The sequence below is a fragment of the Neoarius graeffei genome, chromosome 13 (assembly GCF_027579695.1).
Source record: "Neoarius graeffei isolate fNeoGra1 chromosome 13, fNeoGra1.pri, whole genome shotgun sequence".
NCBI lineage: Eukaryota > Metazoa > Chordata > Actinopteri > Siluriformes > Ariidae > Neoarius > Neoarius graeffei.
The window spans coordinates 43,712,442-43,736,174 of record NC_083581.1 but is presented as its reverse complement, the minus strand read 5'-3'; the positions used below and the strand labels follow the sequence as shown (position 1 = coordinate 43,736,174).

Here is a 23,733-nt window from a genome sequence, read left to right as displayed (position 1 = left end):
GCTATGGAAAGTCCGCACTATAATGACAGGCGTACTAACACCTTCTGCGCGCTTCGGCAGCGCATTGATACGGAGCTCAGATATCAATGCGCTGCCGAAGCGCGCAGAAGGTGTTAGTACGCCTGTCATTATAGTGCGGACTTTCCACAGCATAGAAAATCGCCACGTTTCAATTTGTGTAACCGAACTTGTTTCATATCACTGGTCATATAAACCTATGTAAACAGGAAAAACATGGAAGAGTTTGGTCGCATCTAACTACAGCCCCAAAAAATACCATTGGCCATGCTGAGCCTAGCTACATTGCTAACAGGAGTGACAGCGCGTCTGACTGACTGGGAGGTCGCGCAAAGCTCGGAGAGGTATGGAGCAGCTCGTCTCAATTCAGATAAGAGCATATATTCATTATGGAAGTACGGTGGACTGTTCCTTTAAGTCTTTTAATAAGGGATAATTTCAAAATTAGTCCGCTGCACCTCCGCAGAAGACTGGCCCCCCCCTCTCTCTCAAGGCATCGTAAAAAGCCATTTCTGCTCTGTTACATGTCCGCCAATTTCTAAGTCTTCGTTGTCTGACCCACAGGGGGCGCAGCTCTGCTAGAAATCTCAGCTGTTTTCTCGAGATCATGAAATAATTGTTTTGTTTTCTCGAGATCTCGAATTAGTTGTGTTGTTTTCTCGACATCCTGAATTAATTATGTCGTTATCTCGGGATAACAGGGTGAATAAAAAAAGATGATATGAAGGGCCTCTCGCGGCTTCCATACAGTTTGCTTTTTGCTAACATTTGCGACTTAAATGGATCATGTCGTCTTGTTTTTCAGACCCATTTGCCCTGAAGAGGAACGTAGCACGAAGTCTGAATAGTCAGATGGTGTTCGAGTACATCCAGGAGCGATTCCGCACTGCGTACCGATACTTTGCCTGTCCTCAGAGCCGTAACAGACACGCCCCCGAACGAGACAAGCCACGACGGCGCACAAGCCGGTCAACTAGAACACGCGCCATCGAAACCAAGAGAGGAGAGGAAGAGGATGGTGCAAACAGCACTGACGATGATGAAGATGAAGAAGAGGACGACGATGAGGAAGATGAAGCTGGAGATGAAGAACGGTGTGTGAGCCGAGACTTAGCCAGACTACTTGTTGAGGATGAGGGCGAAGACAGTGTACATCACTCCTCTTCCCCGACCCTGTCCTCTCCCAACGGCCTGTTCCCAGACAGTGACGAAGATGAGCGGGGTGGAGGGGGGCGGAAAGGTCTGGAACAGGACAGCATTGCCCCGGAGGATCTGCACTATACTTTTGACAGGATGATCTTCACTGGAGGAAAGGTACCAGAAATAATTATTTTGTTATGGGTAATTTTTATTGATAGTTTTTAAAGATTTTTATACCACAACAGTGTTGAATTCTGATTGGTCAGATGGTGTGAGCTTATGGTATGTTGACTTTTTTCCTTATTTAAGTTGTAACTTGAGCATTTTTTGGCTCAGCCTTTGACTGAGGCGCCTGTCTGTATGTGTATGTTGAACTGAGTTTGAGCGTGTTTCAGAATGTAATTGGCGTGCCAGCCTCAGGTAGCGATTCCACAGTTGCAGTGTGGTGCCACCATGTACTGACTATGTAAGTGCCACGTTACATAACCTCAGTTCGTGATGTAGTACTCCATAGCCAAGTGGTCTAGAGCGCTGTCCAGGAAAGGAACAGATTTTTGCAACGTCAGTTCGAATCCTGCCGTCGACATAAAAGGCTGAGCTCAGACCTACACAGGTTTCTAATTTAGTAATCTAGCGACACATCTGAGGGAAATGTTGACATTCCAGACAGACTTGATGCATTTTCATCATCACTGTTCCCTTACTTTGTCCAGATGCAGTGGTGTTTGAAAGTCTGTGAACCCGTTAGAATTTTCTATATTTCCGCATAAATATGACTAAAACATCATCAGATTTTCACACAAGTCCTAAAAGTAGGTAAAGAGAACCCAGTTAAACAAATTAGACAAAATATCATTTATTTATTGAGGAAAATGATCCATTACTACATATCTGTGACTGGCAAAAGTATGTGAACCTTTGCTTTCAGTATCTGGTGCGACCCCCTTGTGCAGCAATAACTGCAACTAAACATTTCCGGTAACTGTTGATCAGTCCTGCACACCGGCTTGGAGGAATTTTAGCCCATTCCTCCATACAGAACAGCTTCAACTCTGGGATGTTGGTGGGTTTCCTCACATGAACTGCTCGCTTCAGGTCCTTCCACAACATTTCGATTGGATTAAGGTCAGCACTTTGACTTGGCCATTCCAAAACATTCACTTTATTCTTCTTTAACCATTCTTTGGTAGAACCACTTGTGTGCTTAGGGTCGTTGTCTTGCTGCATGACCCACCTTCTCTTGAGATTCAGTTCATGGACAGATGTCCTGACGTTTTCCTTTAGAATCCGCTGGTATAATTCAGAATTCATTGTTCCATCAATGATGGCAAGCCGTCCTGGCCCAGATGCAGCAAAACAGGCCCAAACCATGATACTACCAATACCATGTTTCACAGATGGGATAAAGTTCTTATGCTGGAATGCAGTGTTTTCCTTTCTCCAAACATAATGCTTCTCATTTAAACCAAAAAGTTCTGTTTTAGTCTCATCCATCCACAAAACATTTTTCCAATAGCCGCCTGGCTTGTCCACGTGATCTTTAGCAAACTGCAGATGAGCAGCAATGTTCTTTTTGGAGAGCAGTGGCTTTCTCCTTGCAACCCTGCCATGCACACCATTTGTTGTTCAGTGTTCTCCTGATGGTGGACTCATGAACATTAACATTAGCCAATGTGAGAGAGGCCTTCAGTTGCTTAGAAGTTACCCTGGGGTCCTTTGTGACCTCGCCGACTATTACACGCCTTGCTCTTGGAGTGATCTTTGTTGGTTGACCACTCCTGAATTTCCTCCATTTGTACACAATCTGTCTGACTGTGGCTTGGTGGAGTCCAAACTCTTTAGAGATCGTTTTGTAACCTTTTCCAGCCTAATGAGCATCAACAACGCTTTTTCTGAGGCCCTCAGAAATCTCCTTTGTTCGTGCCATGATGCACTTCCACAAACGTGTTGTGAAGATCAGACTTTGATAGATCCCTGTTCTTTAAATAAAACAGGGTGCCCACTCACACCTGATTGTCATCCCACTGATTGAAAACACCCGACTCTAATTTCACCTTCAAATTAACTGCTAATCCTAGAGGTTCATATACTTTTGCCACTCACAGATATGTAATATTGGATCATTTTCCTCAAGAAATAAATGACCAAGTATAATATTTTTGTCTCATTTGTTTAACTGGGTTCTCTTTATCTACTTTTAGGACTTGTGTGAAAATCTGATGATGTTTTAGGTCATATTTATGCAGAAATATAGAACATTCTAAAGGGTTCACAAACTTTCAAGCACCACTGTATGTGAAGCCACACCATATCTAACTAAATCATCAGTCATAATTGTTAGCTAGCTTTTGCTTGGCATCTGTGTTTTCACAGCTGCCTGGCGATAATGCTCTTCCAACTTCAGACAAATTCCTAGGTCCACTTTGAGTATATTATTTATAATTGCGAAGACCAGGATTTAATCACGTAGTAACTGTGTGTTTGTCCCCGTCCGTCCGTCCAGCCCCCAACGGTGGTGTGCAGTATCTGTAAGCGAGACGGCCATCTGAAAGATGACTGTCCTGAAGACTTTAAGAAGATGGAGCTGACGCCTCTGCCTCCCATGATGGAGCGCTTCAGAGAAATCCTTGACAACTTGTGCAAACGCTGTTACGGTGAGCACTGAAACATCGCGACGTTAACAACATGCCAGCAAGCTAATCACGTTAAAGTTTAGATGCTGGGGAATTAGAGGAATCCTTGAAATGTGATGTCGGTCCTCACTGCAGAACTAGCGTTAGAAGTCCAGGAGGAGGAGCTGGACCTAACCCACAACACGCACATCCAGCCTGAAACACACTGGGTTGTCTCCACTTCTTGGACTTTTGGCTTGACTCTGCCAAGTTAGGAGGCACAGGATGAGGTCCAGACTCCACCCTGTGGACTTTTGGTTCTGCAGAATGGGGCACTGCTATGTAGCCAGTTAATGAATATAGAGCTACCGTTTTCAGTGAGCTTTTCAAGATAGTGGTGTGAGTTTATAATTTTACCAAATAAATAACCAGATAGCTGACAATGAATAGAAAGTGTAATAGTTGCTTTGGCTGAATTCTGGCGAATGGTCTGAAAAAAGGTCTGTTTGCCAAATAGCGAAAACCTTGTTGGACAAATGTGCTTTCCCCTCTAACTGTGTGTGTGCGCATGCATGCGCAGATGAACTGTCGCCGTCTGGGGGAGAGCAGCAGAGGAGGGAATCAATTCTCGCCAGTCTGGAGCGCTTCATTCGGAAGGAGTATAATGGTACACACACAGAGAACTTGCGAGGTGTTAGTGTCAGCCTAAATTTCACCCCACACACACACACTTCAATCACAGTCACGCTTCTCTTCTGAACAGTTCCACATGACGCTCCAGAGCATTGCTACTGGAATTGTCTTTGCAGTTCCACTTTTTATTTAATGTGTGATCAGTTTAATATTGCATGATAAGGATGTGATGTATGGGCTTGAAGGTGTAAACTGTGTGTTTTTATACACAGATAAAGCCCAGCTGTGTCTGTTTGGTTCCTCCAAGAACGGTTTTGGTTTCCGTGACAGCGATCTGGACATCTGTATGACACTAGAAGGTCACGACACAGCAGAGGTACAGAATCGCTGATGCTGTTTTACATGTCGTCCTAAACCAAGCTGCCATTTTAATCGTAATCCTACAACTCCAAATCAAAAAAGTTGCCATAGTATGTTGAAATTAAAACTGAAAACAATGATTTGTAAATAATCTTTGACTTGTATTGCAGTCTAAACAATACATCAGTACATTATTTGACATTTCATCTTTTTTTTTTTTTTTTCCCTTCAAAATAAACATATTACAATTTTGATCCTTGCCACACATTTCAAAAAATTTGGGACAGTAAAGCATTTACCACTCCTGTTGCCATTCCTTCACACAACACTTAAAAGATGGTTAGCGACTGAAGACACCCAAGTGATGAAGCGTTTCGGGTGTTTTGTCCCATTCTTCCTGCAAACAGATCTTAAGGTCTGCAACAGTACAGAGTCGTCATTGTCTCATCTCATTATCTCTAGCCGCTTTATCCTTCTACAGGGTCGCAGGCGAGCTGGAGCCTATCCCAGCTGACTACAGGCGAAAGGCGGGGTACACCCTGGACAAGTCGCCAGGTCATCACAGGGCTGACACAGACACAGACAACCATTCACACTCACATTCACACCTACGGTCAATTTAGAGTCACCAGTGAACCTAACCTGCATGTCTTTGGACTGTGGGGGAAACCGGAGCACCCGGAGGAAACCCACGCAGACACGGGGAGAACATGCAAACTCCACACAGAAAGGCCCTCGCCGGCCACGGGGCTCGAACCCAGACCTTCTTGCTGTGAGGCGACAGCGCTAACCGCTACACCACCGTGCCATCATCGTCATATATAATTTTTTTTTTTTGGTTCCAAAATTCACCACACATTCTCTATTAGGGACAGAGGGGACAGGCACGTTTGATGTTGTTTTTTAATTTCATCAGTTTCTATGAATAGTTAGTTGGTTAGTACGTGCATGCATGCATTGGTACCAAACTCGTACTATTCTACCATGCCAGGTACAATACCAAACCCAAAATGTTGCGACTGAATCAACCCTAAAACTGACACAACCCCGTACCATGACAGACCCTGGCTTTTGGACTTGTTGCTGATATGTCTAGATGGTCTTTTTTTGTCTTTGGCTCAGAGCACATGGAGTCCATTTCTTCCAAAAAAGACCTGGAACATAGATTAATCTGACCACAATGCACATTTCCACTGTGTGATGGTCCATCTTAGAAGCCTCCGAGCCCAGAGGAGTCAGCAGCGCTTCTGGACACAGTTAACATAAGGCTTCCTTTTTGCATAGTAAAGTTTTAACTGGTATTTGTGGATGTAACTCTGTATTGTAGCTTGACAAAGGTTTGCCAAAGTAATCCCGAGCCCATGTGGTTATATCAGCGATAGATGAATGACGGCACTGCATCAAGAACCATCTGAGGGATCAGAGATCACGGGTGTTCAGCTTAGGCTTGCGCCCTTGCCCTTTACGCACCAAAATTCCTCCAGATTCCTTGAATCATTTAATGATGATCTGCACCGTAGAGGATCAAATATCCAAATCCCTTTGGATCTTTCTTTGTTTAACATTGTGTTTAAACATTTTCGAGAATTTTCTCACGCATTTGTTGATAAACTGGAGATCCTCGGCCCGTCTTTGCTCCTCAAAGACTAGGCCTTTCCTGGATACTGATTCTGTACCAAATCATGATTACAATCACCTGCTGACATCACCTGTTTCAAATCGCATCATTAGTTAATTGTTTTACCTCATTACTAGCCCTAAAACGCCTGTCCCAATTTTTTTGGAATGTTTTGCAGGCCTGAAATGCAGGCATGGATGTAAACAAATGAAATGAAGTTGACCGGACAAAATGTATCTTGGGTTCATACTGTCTGCAATGAAATGCAGGTCAAAGTAAATTTAGAAGGCACTGCTTTCTTTTTTAATTTGCGTTTTCCATACCGTCCCAACTTTTTCTGATTTGTGGTTGTATACAAATTCACCATTCAATGCATAACCCTACAGGAAGCTGCCATTTTACATGCACTCCTGTGGACATGTATTAAAAAATGCTGACATCTGTAGTCCGTCTCCCCCTCAAGTTTTCAGAAAAGCACATTTTTACTTCTGACCAATCAGGTTACAATTATAAAACAAACAAACAAAAACTACTAAATTAAGAATGTGGTTTGTTTGTTTTTTAGAAATTCTCTTTTTTTTTTTTTTTAGCACCAATCTTTATTTCCTCTGCACTGCTGATTAAAACTAAATGTAATGTAGCGAGTGAGCGAGGCTACTTCGTTAGCCGACGGGTTACCTTCTCTATTTCTACAAGCGTGATAGATTTTTATTCAGCTACTGTAAGTCTCCCAAGGCAGATGAACCATGTTTCTCTCTCTCTTTCTCTCTCTCTCTCTCTCTCTCTCTCTCTCTCTCTCTCTCTCACACACACATACACTATCTTTCTCTCTCTTCAGAAACTGAACTGTAAAGAGATCATTGAGGGATTAGCCAAGGTGTTGAAGAAACACACAGGTAAGGGGAAGACACTACTTGACTTCACTATTTCCAGGTTAAAGTGCATATCACGGGTAAATTCAGGAGCAAGATCAATGTAATTCTCCTATTTTATATTAAACTTTGGTCAAATATCTGTCACATTTTGCATTTTGTGCATTTTTTTTTTTTTTTTTTTTTTTACCTTGCACAATACCAGAAAAATTCAGTTGAAATCAAGCCATTTGAGGCGAATTGGTCCGCCTCTGAAAAAACTTGGCATTTGGATCTCCCGGCAAACATTGATTTTCGTGACATAGCGTGTGGGACGCCTCCCTCTGAATCCTATGTCAGCGCTGGTTTGTTTATGAGAAAACGACCTGGTGGTTTTCTGCAAATTTCTTCAACGTTATCGCGTAATTATTAAAATGGTTAACAGATGTATCGTAGGAGGACGTAGCAACATGACATTCTTCATCCAAAGGTGAAGTAACATTGCGCTCAGGTGACAATTCCATATTCAGGGGTGATAGCATTCCGGCGCCGCGCCGGATTTCCGGCGTACCGTGGCTGGGGAAAAAAAAAAAATCTAGTTCGCCCATTGTCCTGTGTCATTCTGAGATGCGCAGATAGACAGTAAAGGGAATTCGCATGATATGGAACTAGTGGGAAAAAAGTGCCGTCATTTTTTTTTTTTTCCCCCAGCCACGGTACGCCGGAAATCCGGCGCGGCGCCGGAACGCTATCACCCCTGCATATTTCAATGCAAAATCGCTCGCTGCTAAACGTGGTCTACACAGGCTGTGCACTGAAACCGTGCAAGCTCTCGCAGCCTGCTGCGAGACGTCACGAATCTGGCTCCAGACGTGTTTTGTTTAATTTTTTTCTGCTGTCGACAGATGGCCTTGTGCAAAATTACCCTTCTGGATGAGTGTGTAAAGGGACATACTTTCATATAAAAAAAAAAAAAAAAAACAAATTTGGTCTAGGACATGCACTTTAAGGCTTTTATAGCGCTGTGAACTGTTCACCTCTACTTTTACCAAATACAGCCACACTTTACACACCTGTAACGTGTTTACACACACTGCTCTTCAGGCATCAAGGAGCTAGACTTAAATATAGTTTTAATAAATTCTATTTGTATAAATACACAAGTGATTATAGGCAGGGCCGTTGACAGCTTTGGCTGGGCCCGGGACAAAATAATCTGAGTGGGGCCCCCCCCCCCAAATAATCTGAGTCCCCCCCCACACACACACACACATACGCGCGCACGCACATCGCCACACAGCAACCACCCACACCCAACCCCTCTTTTCACAGTCTCCATTCACTCCAACCCTTAAATAACAGGTATTCCAAGCCCATTATAACAGTCAACCATTTTATTTCAACATATTTACAGTTTGAACATTTCCTTAGTCTGCAACTATTCAGGTGCGAAATGCAATGTGCCGGACTTTTGCTGTGGCAAAGTCGTCAATAAGGTCATTGAAGTCCAGCTTCTTTGCAAGTTTGCGCTCTATAGAGAGCATAGCCAGCCCATTGAGCCTCTCCTGTGACATGTTTGAATGCAGGTAGTTGATAAACCAAAATGATTGTTTACGGGATGGAACTGGGCCTCAATGAGAACGGAGTTATGGCTTTCCCAAAATCTGAACATAGAAGCATCACCACTAGTGATGTGTACAGTGAGTTTTTCAGTGTATTTTTTTGTCTTGTTTTTCATAAACGTCCTTTCCGTACTCGATTTAGAATGTTAAAAAAAAATTGACACCCTCCCAACCACGTAACATTAGCCTATCTGACCTGGGGGCTGACACGTTTATTACGGATAAACCAAAAGGATTACAACGTTCCCTGGATATAGAACTGGACCGAGAAGATTTCAAAATCTTAACGTGTAAGCAACAACAATAAAACAGAGGTTGTTTTATTCATTTAGGGCTTATTAGGCTACTTTCATTAATTGCGCTTTTCATACAGGCCTATCATTTTTCACTTGAGCAAGGGAATTGTTTGAAGAGTATCCAGTCTAAGCAAAAGTTTAATGTTTTGCAACAGACTAACCTCAAAACACCCCATTTATAGCCCATTCGTTACATTAAACTCTATCTAGCTGGCAATTTCACATGCCGTCGTATCTACACGGGATGATTTCCAACAAAATAAGGTTTAATTAACAAGAGGCAGCGTTCCACGGGCTTTCAGCTAACCGGAGTCCAGCTCAGCGCAGCTCAGCAAGCGTGCCTAAAACATTTGGATATGATTGCGGGCCAATGTGCTATTCTTTGCTTCATTGAGATATATGCAACACAGTGTTATTAAACCGATATGTTTATGAAATAATTCAATGCCCTGTGCATTTCAGTGTTCACTCAGTGTACCCTGCTATCCCCTACTTTATAATTATGAATGGCGCGTCGCGCGTGCTGCGGTTACATTACGGGGCTGGAAAAAAGTTATGTGTCTTACCTGGCTCAGCTGCCCCACTGCCTTCACCACCTGCTGCATCATCTGAATCTTTTCTAAAATATCTATGCAGTAGGGCTGGGTATCACCAGATACCTCACGATACAATACTATGGCGATATTTTGCCCACGATAATGATATCACGGTACAGCGATTCTGCGATAATCGATATATTGCAAGAAATTTCAACCACATCACGATATCTGTGTCACTGAAGAAAATCAGAATTTATTGACCACTGTAAAATTACATTTCACATACATAACTACACACTCTTGCCAGACATATATTTGTCTCTATTCCACTGCTGGCAAAACCAAGAGTTGCTTCACTACAACATACAGAAAATTCCCATTTCTGTGCTAGTATTATCAACTTTTCTGTAAGCATGGACACATCAGTGCTGCTTAACAAGCAGAATCAAATTGTTTTATGAAAACTTAAAACTTGTACTGCAGACTGCACATACATTTCAGTGCAGCTCACACTAATATCAATTTGTTCTTTGTAAACTTGAGAACATGTACCGGAGAACATTTAACTTGTGCTTATTTTGCAGGAACAACACACTGTCTGAAACACATTGAAAAGTGCAGTGTGCAGCTTAGTCTCCTACTGCGCATGCGCAGAACACATGAATTAGGAAGTTCTCATACAGACCGGTTTATTATTCAAAACAAGGCATTACAAATTATTTGACTCGGCCAAAGACTCGACCAATATGCACAAAACATAAAAATCGGCAAATGCGTGAAATACTCACCGATTTTCTATCAGCCTAGCTGATCGGTAGGACAAAACTACTGTTGAATTTTCCTACCCTCCTGGATTTCGCGCATGCGCAGTAGGCTTGGTAGGACAAATCCAAGAGGTAGGATAACTTTACAGAACACTGGCTCACTGTTTTTTTCTCCTTTCCTTTGGAATCCAAAGTGCCTCCAAACATCTGCCTTAAAGTTCGGCGGCGTCTCTAGGTTTACGTTAACAGCCATGCTTGCTTGTTTTTTTTCCTCACTGCAACCGCCGGGGAAAAAAGAGAAGACGAAGAGTGCCTTGCAGTGAGGGAGCGGCACAGCGACACCTCGCGGAGCGGAGGTGCGGAAGTCGTACTGGATTTACAACCCGTCTGAAACATGATTTATTATTTGAAAAAATATCGATATTCAAATTTTGAGTATCGATATTGAATCAGAAGACAAAGTATCGCGATATATCGCCGTATCGATATTTTTGCACACCCCTACTATGCAGTGAGCCCCTGAGGCTCTTGGCTTCTTCATCTCTTCTTTTCTTTTCTTTGCTCCTGACTTGTGCATGTTGGCAAATGGGCTCGCACGCTTATTGTCGAAGCGTTATGATGGAATAGTGCCGTGTTATTTGGCGCCTTAATCAAAGACCAAACCATTTCTGCATTAGGGGTGGTAGGTGGGTTCTTGAATCTATTTTCGAAGACAATAAAGGCAAAAGAACCAGAAGTCATTCATTGAATGCAAATATAGCACATTTTTCTCCCCCAAATCAACACATTTTGAAATGAAACAGAATGATTAATGGCATCTTCATGAGGGACCAGTTCTGGGCCCCCCCTCATGCCTGGGCCCGGGACAAAATACCCGGTTGTCCCCCCCTGTCGACAGCCCTGATTATAGGAAATCACGCGCTGATTTGTTGAGCGATTCAGACTGTTTCTCGATAATCGCCTTGAGTGACTCTGCAAAATGGCGGCCAATCGCTTTGTCACCATAAGTGAGGAGTTATGAAAGAATTAGGAAAGAAAATGCTGTTCCTGAAAGAACTAAATATGCTATGAAGTTTGGTCTAAAACTATCCAAAGGTAAGGTGGAGTTGTGATTTATTTTATCCTTTTCAAAACAGTATTTTATGGGAGTCAGCATAGATCAGTGACACGAGTCTGCACGCGTCTTTATTACATTTGCATGCAGCTTTATAAGTTTGAAATATATATATATTTTTCAGATAATTTTTTATCCCCCGCTGGCCAAAAGGCCCGACGGGATTGTCATCGCGATTTCTGTCTGTCCATCCCGGGAAGGGTGCTCACCTTCTGAAATCAACTCCTCTCACAATTTTTGGAGGAATTTCACCAAACTTGACAAGAGGCATTTTTATATGTTGGTCATATGCATATTGTAATTTTGTTAAATGTGGTCACATTTTACCAGAGTTACAGCCCTTGATTAACAAAATTATATTTTTGACAATTTCGTGAGTGTGTTTTTTCCTTCTGAAATTAACTCCTCTCACAATTTGTGGAGGAATTTCACCAAACTTGGCAAAAGGCTTTATATGTCAGTAGTACACATCTTATTTTGTTCAATTCGGTCACATTTTACCAGAGTTGTGGCCCTTGATTAACCTTGTACTTTCACAATTTCATGAAGGTGTGCTTGCCTTCTGACATCAACTCCTCTCTTAAATTTTGGACAAATTTCTTGAAGCTTGGTAAAAGGCCTTGTTATATGACGGTAATATGCATATTGCAATTTAATTTTGTTTGTAAAAATTTTCCCAGAGTTTTGACCCTTGATTAAACTTTGACCATTTCATGAGGATGAACGTTCTGAAATCAACTCCTCTCTCAATTTGTGGAGGAATTTCACCAAACTTATTTATTTATTTTTGGTGTATGTTGGTCTCATCTCACCTCATCATCTCTAGCCGCTTTATCCTGTTCTACAGGGTCGCAGGCAAGCTGGAGCCTATCCCAGCTGACTACGGGCGAAAGGCGGGGTACACCCTGGACAAGTCGCCAGGTCATCACAGGGCTGACGCATAGACACAGACAACCATTCACACTCACATTCACACCTACGGTCAATTTAGAGTCACCAGTTAACCTAACCTGCATGTCTTTGGACTGTGGGGGAAACCGGAGCACCCGGAGGAAACCCACGCGGACACGGGGAGAACTCCGCACAGAAAGGCCCTCGCCGGGCACGGGGCTCGAACCCGGACCTTCTTGCTGTGAGGCGACAGCGCTAACCACTACACCACCGTGCCGCCGTGTATGTTGGTAATACGCATGTTGCAATTTCGTTCAATTCGGTCACATTTTACCAGAGTTATGGCACAGTTGCCAGAAGGGGATCTTGTGCTCTCAGAGCACTTTTGTTAAAATAATCACCTGTGTACTGATACTAAAACAATTATCTGCCTCAGGCTCAGTGAGTATCAATAAATAATCAGCTCGACTTTGTCTCCATTATTATTCACCGATATTCACTTCACCTTCGGCAAATAATTGTTAAATCATTTATGATCTAATTGAAATTTTAATTTAATTAAGAAAATATGGAACTAGGCACCTGTTTGTTTGCATTTACGTCGGGATTTTATTTAATTTCTTTCTTTATTTGCATTTAAATATTTGAAAGAATGAGCTACTTTCTGATATAATTTGTGTACCAGAGCAAGGACGTTTTTATTTACTTATTTTTAATTTTATAACTTGTACATTTATTTTTGTGCTATTGAAGTGCTTAGATTGTTTCCATTTGCATACTCCTTTCCAGTCACCAGCTCTATTCATTGTGAATGCTGTCTTAGTTTGTGTGTATGTGTGTGTTTTTCAGGCCTGAGGAACATCTTGCCTATAACAACCGCCAAAGTGCCTATTGTCAAGTTTGAACACAAGCAGAGCAGTCTGGAAGGAGACATCAGCCTTTATAACACCCTGGTGAGCTCACATCGTCTTCTGCCGATCTCTGTCCCTACACCCTACTCCATATCTTCTACACTGAAGGGCAGTAATGTCGGGAACAGGATTTGGGATTGGATGCGGTCGCATATGTCACCATCCACAATCTGCTGTGGGCGTGTCCCAAACCATACACCCTGCTCACCGTGCATCATCTTTAAAACAGGATTGTGTGTGTGTGTGAGGGCAAGAGAGAGATAATTTCCTCTTTGTTCTGTCTCCAGGCTCAGCACAACACACGTATGTTGGCCACGTATGCAGCCCTGGACCCACGTGTGCAGTATTTGGGCTATACCATGAAAGTGTTTGCAAAGGTAATGGCAGAAAGCTGTGTGTGTGTCTGTCTTGTATTTACAAGAGTAAAGTGTTGATGTGCATGTGTGTTGCAGAGGTGTGACATTGGTGATGCGTCGAGGGGAAGTCTCTCATCTTACGCCTACATCCTCATGGTGCTCTACTTCCTGCAGCAGAGACAGCCTCCCGTCATCCCTGTCCTTCAGGAGGTAAACGCACACACAGACAGTGAAATGGAGTGGAGTAAAGAACAGGAGGTTATGTAAAGGTTAACTGTGTGTGGTGCAGATCTATGATGGGAGCTCTGTTCCTCAGAGGATGGTGGACGGCTGGAACGCGTTCTTCTTCGACAATCTGGACGAACTGGTGAGCGAGTTTGTGATATGAACCACATCAACAGAATTTATTTTTTTTTTTAAATCTCTGTCCACATGAACAACGTTTTCAAAAATATCTCTGTCCATTCACAAAACAAAGTATGTTTTCTCCTATCCATGTGAAAACAAGGGAAATTGAGTTTTTGGAAACATCTGTATACTGTATGTGCAGACGAGTTTGCAATAGATATCTTCCAGCTAAGTGTGTGTGTGTGTGTGTGTGTTCCTCAGCAGTGGCGCTGGCCCGAGTTCCAGCAGAACCGTGAGACAGTAGGGGAGCTGTGGCTCGGCCTGCTGCGCTTCTATACCGAGGAGTTCGACTTTAAAGAGCATGTGATCTCCATCCGGCAGCGTAAACGCCTCACCACTTTCGAGAAACAGTGGACATCCAAGTGCATCGCCATCGAAGGTACAAGCCTCAACCTGCATCTTTACCACTCCTCAAGGCTGCCTACTATTATCTTTTATTTCCAAAATAATCTGTCCGTTGTTAAGTAATCACTCTGAAGTTCTTCTGCTTCTTGTTCTCCAAGAACCCTAGAACAGCCTGTATCCCAGAGTATTTAAACCTGTATTTAAACAGTTTTAAACACACATTATGATCAGGTTAAAGGTGTTTGCTAAGTGATGATGGAACAAAAGTTTCGTTGGGGTAATGCAGTCTTTATTTAATTTTAATAGATCCTTTTGACTTGAATCACAATCTTGGTGCTGGAGTCTCACGGAAAAGTAAGGGGACACACACGCGCGCACACACACACACACACACACACACACACACACCCCATGCTAAACTGGAGGCAATAGACTTCCATTACTTGTTAGCAACATTAGCCTTGTAAAAGAGTCTCAGCAAAGTTTCTCATGTTGTATTCAACCGTTTTTTCTCTCTCTCTCTCGCTCAGTGACAAATTTCATCATGAAGGCATTTATTAATGGCAGGAAGTTGTTTGGAACGCCGTTTTATCCAAAGCAGGGGATGGAAGCGGTGAGACACACACACACACACACACACACACACACAGAGAGAGAGCAGCATTTCATATAAAACACACAAATGCATTGAAATCAAAGTCCAAGCGTGTGTGTGTGTCAGGATTACTTCTTCGACTCGAAGGTGTTGACTGACGGCGAGCTCGCTCCAAATGACCGCTGCTGTCGCGTCTGCGGCAAAATCGGACATTACATGAAGGACTGCCCGAAGAGGCGCAGGTCAGACACTTGCACCCTGGTGTGTGTGTGTGTGTCTTTGTATTCAGCATGTGGCTAAGAGTGTGTGTGTGTGTGTGTTTGTGTAGGATGAAGAAGAAGGAGAGCGATAAGGATGACGAGGTGCGTGAGGAGGACAGAGAGCCGAGAGAGAGACGCTGTTTCCAGTGTGGATATGTAGGACACGTCCGGAGAGAATGTCCTGATTACAGACACCTCCGACAGAGAGGAGCTCCTTCACAGGGTACACACACACACGCACGCACGCCCAACCTACACAGGGTACACACGTGTGTTTACATGTTCAGTAGGACACTGTTTGTTTCAGTGACATTTAGGTGAGCTAACCCACTCCCCCCCCCCCCCCCCCCCCCCCCCAGTTCCTCAGATGGTCCGTGGGATGGTGAGCTCTCCAGCCATCCCCATTCCTCAGAGTGGTACGTCCCAGGATCGACCCGGCCGAACCAGGCAGCCATCAGAATGTGTAAGAACTAAACAACTGACTGGTGTTTTTTGTTTGTTTGTTTTCTGTCTACTTCTTCTTTTTGATTTGTCTGTTTGTCTTTATTCTCTTTCTCTGTCTGTATGACTGTTCACTTCCTTTTGTTTGTCTGTCTTCAATGTCTCTGTCTATCATTCAGTCTCGTTATTGCCCACCTGTCTGCCTTTTCTGTGTTCTTTCTTCATGTCTTATTTATGACACTCCTGTGTTATTTAATATATAATGCATTAATAGTATCCGGTTTTATTTCTGTCTCTCCAGTCAGACACACGTCAGACTCCTCCGTACTCCCCCCAGCCATCGACATTCATCCAGCCCTCCGTCTCTCCTCAGTCATCTCAGAGCGGCAAACCTTCATCAGGCTCCTCATCCTCCTCTGCTCCGTCCAAATCCTCCCATCATCCCTCTCTCCCTCCTCCTGCCACTCCTCCTCAGCAACAGCAGGTTCATCTGTCTCTCTTTGGTTTCACCCCCTCTCAGTACATGGGCATGCTCTCGCCAGGCACCTGGCCCTCCCATCCGCCCTCCCCGGGGGTAAAGTACCCTCTGAGGAAGGGGCAGGGGAACGGAGGGGCGGGGCACACACCAAACCCCACCCCCGTTAACCTCAACGACCCCAGCATCATCTTTGCCCAGCCAGCGGGGCGGGACGGAGGGCCACACTGGCACAATCACCATCTGAACAACCCTGGGGCAATGGTGGCCAACGGCACGGTGGGGAAGTCAGGTACACACACTCGTGCACACACTGGTGGGGGTGAGCACTGTGCGAATGGTGTGGATGAGAAAGACCGTGTGCGTATGCGTGTGTCTAATATAGCATGTGTGCGTTATAAAGAACTTGAGGAGTTCATACCTCAGATGCCGAAAAAGGAGTTGTGGTACTGTATGAGGAAATCAGGAATGGTGGAGAAGTAAGTGAAATTGGTGCAGAATATGTATGAGGACAGTGTGAAGGCTGTGGGAATGACGGAGGCATTTAAGATGGATGTTGAATTGCACCAGGGCTCGGCCCTAAGCCCTTTCTTGTTTGCAATGATAATGGACAGGTTGACAGACAAGAGGCCCCATGGACACTATGATGTTTGCAGATGATATTGTGATCTGTAGTGAGAACAGGGAAGAAAACTTGAAGACCTGGAGGTGTGCACTAGAGAGAAGGGGAATGAAAGTCAGTAGGAGAATGATGGAGTACTTGTGCGTGAATGAGGTCGAGGACAGTGGAATGGTACAGCTACAAGGAATAGAGGTGGTCAAAGCAGAGGAGCTCAAATATCTGGGGTCAACTGTACAAAGTAATGGCGAGTGAAGAAGAGAAGTGAAGAAGAGAGTGCAAGCAGGTTGGAATGGATGGAGGAGAAGGTCAGGAGTGATTTGTGACAGAAGGTTACCAGCAAGAGTAAAAGGGAACGTGTACAAGACAGTAGTAAGAGCAGCGGCGATGTGCGGTTTGGAGACGGTGGCGCTGACAAAAAGACAGGAGGCCGAACTGGAGGTAGCGGAGCTGAAGATGTTGAGATTCTCACTGGGAGTGACAGAGTTAGACAGGATTAGAAATGAGAATATTAGAGGGACAGCACATGTAGGACGGCTTGGAGACAAAGTGAGAGAGGCGAGATCGAGATGGTTTGGACACGTACAGAGGAGAGATCCAGGGTATATTGGGAAAAGAATGCTGGAGATAGAGTTGCCAGGTAGAAGGAAAAGAGGAAGAGCAAAGATGAGATTTATGGATGTGGTGAAGGAGGGCATGAGGACGGTTGGTGCTACAGAAAAAGATACAGAGGACAGGAGGAGCTGGAGGGACATTCTCCACTATGGCGACCCCTAACAGGAACAGTCGAAAGAAGAAGACGATGACGACACAGCTGTAGAGACATGAGCAGAAAGTATGAGTATATTTTAATGAATTTTCAATAAATTCTTATGGGTAGTGTGTGTGTGCGCGCGCGCAGATGTGCTCTATTGAGCTCAGGTAAGTCTCACAGATATGACGTGATTAATTGGGCGAACACCTCCCTTCACCCATCACACTCTTTAGCATGGGTTTTAAACACAGGGTTTGTACAGAGTCGTGCTGTTTAGGAAAATAATCAACGACGGTGTGGTGTGATGAAGCAGAGTTACTGTTACCACCCTAAAGTTGATCGTTTTCTTATAGTAGCATGTCACCAAGTGTTTTATTCCTCTTATAATACAACAATTTACCACCAACTGCAAAATTCTTTTTGATTCAGCCTTTGGCTGAAGCCTATAGAGGCGCCGAGTTCAAGCGTGTTTAAGAATGTAATAGCCTCCAAGCATAACTGTCATCATTTGTTTACCGCAGTGCATTATGGGGGATAGCCGGGGTCGGTAGTTGAGCGATATAGCGGATATCAGATTAATTTTACTTGAGCGGTGTGAGAGGAGCGATTTTGCCGTGCTCTGTCGTGGAAGACAATGAAATTGTTGATTTAGAGTTGGATAACGCCAAGGGTTTACAGCAGGAAAATCGGAATCCAAATCAAGCTTCGTGAGAAGGTAAGAAGGTTTTTTTTTTTTGTTAAATTTTTTTTTTTAAATGTACCCCCAGACTACAGGCCCCGGGATCACGAAACAATCTTAGACTTAAGTCTAAATTTGTTTCTTTTAATCTTCAGTTATTCCTTACCATTTTCTAAGAAGCTTTGTTCTAATGAAATCTTCGCCTTATACTTAATCTTGATCCAGCACAATGAAAGTTACAGATGCAGTAAGGAAAACTATTATGAAAAATCAACTGTTGACTTAAGTCCAATATTACTTCATGACCCCAGGCCCAGATGAACAGCATCAAAACATTTATAAATGAGTGATTTAGTTAAATAAAACTTGATATCAGGAAACACAACCAAAAAAAAAAACCTTTGGAAACCTGCTGATCTGCCGTGTGATGTTCAGTATAAATGCATTTTCTTCAATAAATGCTGCTAGTGAGGTACACCGAACATTATACATACCCCAAAGAGAGCCCTTCATGGTTTGAGAGTTTTATCAGTCTGAAAGGCTCGTTTGGCTGCCGAGTGCTTCGGCACGTTGAGAGGCAAAGGCTGAAGAATGCTTCTGCGTTTACCAGGTTTTGGAATATCACTGGTTTCAGACGATGAACAGTGTTGATTGTTATAATCTTCTATAACCGAATGCCATTCCGCAGCCCATGGAAATATTGCTGGCTCACAGTTTAAGTACGTCTTTTTCCCACCAGACAAATGTAAGCTACAGTGGGGCAAAAAAGTATTTAGTCAGCCACCAATTGTGCAAGTTCTCCCACTTAAAAAGATGAGAGAGGCCTGTAATTTTCATCATAGGTATACCTCAACTATGAGAGACAGAATGAGGAGGAAAAAAAATCCAGAAAATCACATTGTCTGATTTTTAAAGAATTTATTTGCAAATTATGGTGGAAAATAAGTATTTGGTCAGTAACAAAAGTTCATCTCAATACTTTGTTATATACCCTTTGTTGGCAATGACAGGGGTCAAACGTTTTCTGTAAGTCTTCACAAGGTTTTCACACACTGTTGCTGGTATTTTGGCCCATTCCTCCATGCAGATCTCCTCTAGAGCAGTGATGTTTTGGGGCTGTCGCTGGGCAACACGGACTTTCAACTCCCTCCAAAGATTTTCTATGGGGTTGAGATCTGGAGACTGGCTAGGCCACTCCAGGACCTTGAAATGCTTCTTACGAAGCCACTCCTTCGTTGCCCGGGCAGTGTGTTTGGGATTGTCATGCTGAAAGACCCAGCCACGTTTCATCTTCAATGCCCTTGCTGATGGAAGGAGGTTTTCACTCAAAATCTCACGATACATGGCCCCATTCATTCTTTCCTTTACACGGATCAGTCGTCCTGGTCCCTTTGCAGAAAAACAGCCCCAAAGCATGATGTTTCCACCCCCATGCTTCACAGTAGGTATGGTGTTCTTTGGATGCAACTCAGCATTCTTTCTCCTCCAAACACGACAAGTTGAGTTTTTACCAAAAAGTTGGTTTCATCTGACCATATGACATTCTCCCAATCCTCTTCTGGATCATCCAAATGCTCTCTAGCAAACTTCAGACGGGCCTGGACATGTACTGGCTTAAGCAGGGGGACACGTCTGGCACTGCAGGATTTGAGTCCCTGGCGGCGTAGTGTGTTACTGATGGTAGCCTGTGTTACTTTGGTCCCAGCTCTCTGCAGGTCATTCACTAGGTCCCCCCGTGTGGTTCTGGGATTTTTGCTCACCGTTCTTGTGATCATTTTGACCCCACGGGGTGAGATCTTGCGTGGAGCCCCAGATCGAGGGAGATTATCAGTGGTCTTGTATGTCTTCCATTTTCTAATAATTGCTCCCACAGTTGATTTCTTCACACGAAGCTGCTTACCTATTGCAGATTCAGTCTTCCCAGCCTGGTGCAGGTCTACATTTTTGTTTCTGGTGTCCTTTGACAGCTCTTTGGTCTTGGCCATCGTGGAGTTTGGAGTGTGACTGTTTGAGGTTGAGGACAGGTGTCTTTTATACTGATAACGAGTTCAAACAGGTGCCATTAATACAGGTAACGAGTGGAGGACAGAGGAGCCTCTTAAAGAAGTTGTTACAGGTCTGTGAGAGCCAGAAATCTTGCTTGTTTGTAGGTGACCAAATACTTATTTTACCGAGGAATTTACCAATTAATTTATTAAAAATCCTACAGTGTGATTTCCTGGATTCTTTCCCCCCCCCCATTCTGTCTCTCATCGTTGAAGTGTACCTATGATGAAAATTACAGGCTTCTCTCATCTTTTTAAGTGGGAAAACTTGCACAATTGGTGGCTGACTAAATACTTTTTTGCCCCACTGTACAAACACTTGTCCATTTCGATTCAGTTCGAAGGTTTACGTTGAGGATTAAATTTATTCATTTCTTTCTTCTCCTCAACTGGCAGCTGATAAAAGCTCAAATTAGGTGTTCTCTCTATTTTGGAGACACAGCAATTCACTTTAGGCATGGTTAAACCCGGTTAGACAGAACAATGCCGTGTTTAACAAAGGCGAAAGTAAACAATATAGCGGAGCTGACCCCGAGTATCACCCATAATGCATTGTGGTAAACAAGCGAAGACGTAGTTATGGGTTAGGGTCATTGGCGTCCCAGCCTCAGGTAGCGATTCCACAGTCACCGTGTGGTGCCACTGCATACTGACCATCTAAGTGGCACGTTACATAACCCCAGTTCACGATGTAATCCTCCGTGGCCGAGCGGTCTAGAGCGCTGTCAAAGAAAGGAAGAGATGTTGCAATGTCGGTTCGAATCCTGGCGACAACTTAAAAGGCTAAGCTCAGACCTGCACAAGTCTCTAGCTTTTATTAGAGAACTTCTTCATATATTGTATCAGTTTAGAATTATGTTTAATGTTCAGAAAACAATTTGGTTCCTGTTCTCACTTCTGATATAGCAGCTATAAACGGGTGTCGTGTTGTGTGCGCCCCTCCCCCCCAAAAAAAGACAGCTTGTCATGTTACTGAGAAATGGTAAAGTATAATGTCCTCTGGCCTGAAGATGTCATTAAAATAAAAAGGTAAATTTACAGCTTTGCCGCTACACCGGAGCCACCTTCCATAAATGGTACATTTAGAAAATATCACCCTGTCAACAATTAGACGATTTAAAAAAAAAAAAAAAAAGTTATGTGGAGCGTCATTCACTGTACCACTCTGTGAATGAGCTGTTACTATAGAAATGATAAAGTTTTCAGTTTAGTAATGCTGTACAAACCCTTGTAACACTGGTGTGCTGGTTGAGAATATTATTTCTTTTCATTTCACACCCTCCCTCCCTCTCTGTCTTCCTTTATAATCTGATATATTTTCAGCCGTATGCTGTTGTTTAAACAGCTTTGCCTCCTAAATTGATGAGAAGACCAGTGGAGTACCAGATTTGTTTGTTTATATTTATTCTGGTTTTCTCTCTGTCTGTCTCTCAGAAGCAAGTTTCCAGGCTCCATTTGGTTCTGTAGGTCAGGTCTCTCGCTCGCTGGGCCACAGCGGTGCTGGTTCGATATCTGTCTCGTCCTCCTGGGGTTTCCGTATGCCGCAGACGTACATGCAGCAGTCCAACAAGCCCTTCATCTCCCAGGGTACGAGAGCAATGCTTGGAAGCAACGCTAATCTCGAGTGTCTTGTGTTTCCTCTCTATACGTGAAGTGTAACCTTTTTGTACAGTGCTTTTAGCAGTCGACATTGTCACAAAGGAAGCCAGTGGTGAGGAGAAACATCCTGAAACATGAGGCTGTTATCCTGAAACATGAGGATGTTTAAAACTCTTGTTTTAAAACAGTTAGCCATTCTGCCTTTTTCTGTAAAAGTAGTACCAAATTGTAGCTAAGTGGAAATCTCATAGGTGAACACATACACCAGCTGTATAAAGCTGAACTGTTTGACCATTAAGATCAGCGCTATGTATGTAGGAAAAAAGATGAGGCTTTTAATCTGAAGAACACCATCCCAGCTGTGAAGCGTGTGGGGGGGGGTGTTGGAAAAGGGTCTGAAGCGCTTCAGAAACTAAAGATAGTATCTTGAGGAAGGAGGAATATATTTAGCAATACTGAAGCAGCATCTCAAGACAGCAGCCAGAAAGTTAAAACTTTGTGGTAACAGCTGGGCAATGATCCTAAGCCCCAAAGTTGTACGAAAATTGCTTAAAGGCAAGAAAGTGAAAGTTGTGGAGTGGCCATCACAAAGCGGTGACCTGAAAACGATAGAAAATTTGTGGAATGATTTGAAAAAGCTTGCGGGAGTGAAACGGCTCACAAACCTGACGGAGTTACATTAGTCAGCTTGGTTCAAGTTCATCAGCTGGAGCTTGATTCAAGTTCAAGCAATTAAAAAGCAACCCCATGTTGGATTGGGAAGTAAATGTTCTGTTTTCCCTTTGCATAATGATGCAAGCAGGCACAAACCTGGAGAAGAGAAGGTTTCATTGAAACTTCAGGTTCATACCCAGGTGTTGCCCCTATGAGCACTTGTTCAGTGCTCACACACTCTCCCTACTTCCAGGCTTCTTTCTTACAAAAAACTTATGAAAAACGGACAAAAAACCCTTTATACAAAAGTTCTTCACCCCAAAGTTGGAACAAAGATAAGGATGTTACTATGGCCCTTTTGAAGTCTCAACTAACACATATATACGCACACACACCTTCTATTACAACACATACCAACCTGTCTGTTCTATGCTATAGGTTTTACCCCTTATCTGTGTCCTGAGCTCATAAATGCCTGTTTTGAGTCCTGTGGTTTTAACGTTGGTCCAAAAACACACTTTTTCCATCAGGCAGAGAATTATACCAGGTCTAAAATAATGACGATCTAATGAAACCCTCTGAACCATTCTTTTCTCCCACCTTTTTTGATTAATTATGAATAATCAAAACAAAAGAACAAGTAGATAAATGGTTTTTATATTTATAATGAATGATGGATTATGAATCTAAAATAAATGGATACACGTGAAAACAACAAGCAACTAAAATTACTGAGATGAATGGTGAGGCTGAGTTTAATACTCAACTTGTGTGTAGGAATGTTAGGGTCTACAAATCATAATAATGATCTGTCTGACTGTGAATTGAGGTTGTTTATGAAAGAAGAGCCTGAGCTCTGTCCGTCTGGAAGCAGCCAGAGATGCAGGTCTTTGTGAAAGCAGCAGCAACTGTGAAAAACAACAAAAGAATAATAATTAGCATGGCAGTTTGAACTATCATGGAAAACCATGGTCCACCCCAAGATGACAGCCATGAATTCAAAGCCCAATCGCCTTTCTTCAGGGAAGTTTGTGAATATCTGTGACTAGGGAGGACACACTTGCCAATGTCTGTGGAATGAATGTACAACATTCCTTGTCAGTAACTGCACAGATACCCCCTTTTCTGCTCACA

At 43.3% G+C, this 23,733-nt stretch overlaps 1 protein-coding gene across 8 annotated transcripts in view; it reads left to right on the top strand.

The window, feature by feature from the left end:
• Positions 1–23,733, top strand: part of tut4 (terminal uridylyl transferase 4) — a 68,298-nt gene that overhangs the window by 31,210 nt on the left and 13,355 nt on the right. For 5 of the 8 annotated variants that reach the window (XM_060937782.1, XM_060937779.1, XM_060937778.1 and 2 more), the window contains exons 13-29: positions 824–1,332; positions 3,662–3,812; positions 4,351–4,437; positions 4,676–4,779; positions 7,220–7,277; positions 13,308–13,411; positions 13,657–13,746; positions 13,822–13,935; positions 14,015–14,092; positions 14,335–14,512; positions 14,785–14,832; positions 15,009–15,091; positions 15,200–15,315; positions 15,402–15,556; positions 15,693–15,796; positions 16,076–16,541; positions 21,781–21,933. In XM_060937782.1, coding sequence (XP_060793765.1) covers positions 824–1,332; positions 3,662–3,812; positions 4,351–4,437; positions 4,676–4,779; positions 7,220–7,277; positions 13,308–13,411; positions 13,657–13,746; positions 13,822–13,935; positions 14,015–14,092; positions 14,335–14,512; positions 14,785–14,832; positions 15,009–15,091; positions 15,200–15,315; positions 15,402–15,556; positions 15,693–15,796; positions 16,076–16,541; positions 21,781–21,933 — 2,598 coding nt within the window. Of the gene's footprint in view, positions 1–823; positions 1,333–3,661; positions 3,813–4,350; positions 4,438–4,675; positions 4,780–7,219; positions 7,278–13,307; positions 13,412–13,656; positions 13,747–13,821; positions 13,936–14,014; positions 14,093–14,334; positions 14,513–14,784; positions 14,833–15,008; positions 15,092–15,199; positions 15,316–15,401; positions 15,557–15,692; positions 15,797–16,075; positions 17,704–21,780; positions 21,934–23,733 lie in introns of those variants that run through there. The other 3 variants (XR_009656154.1, XM_060937783.1, XM_060937784.1) reach the window with 3 other exon arrangements.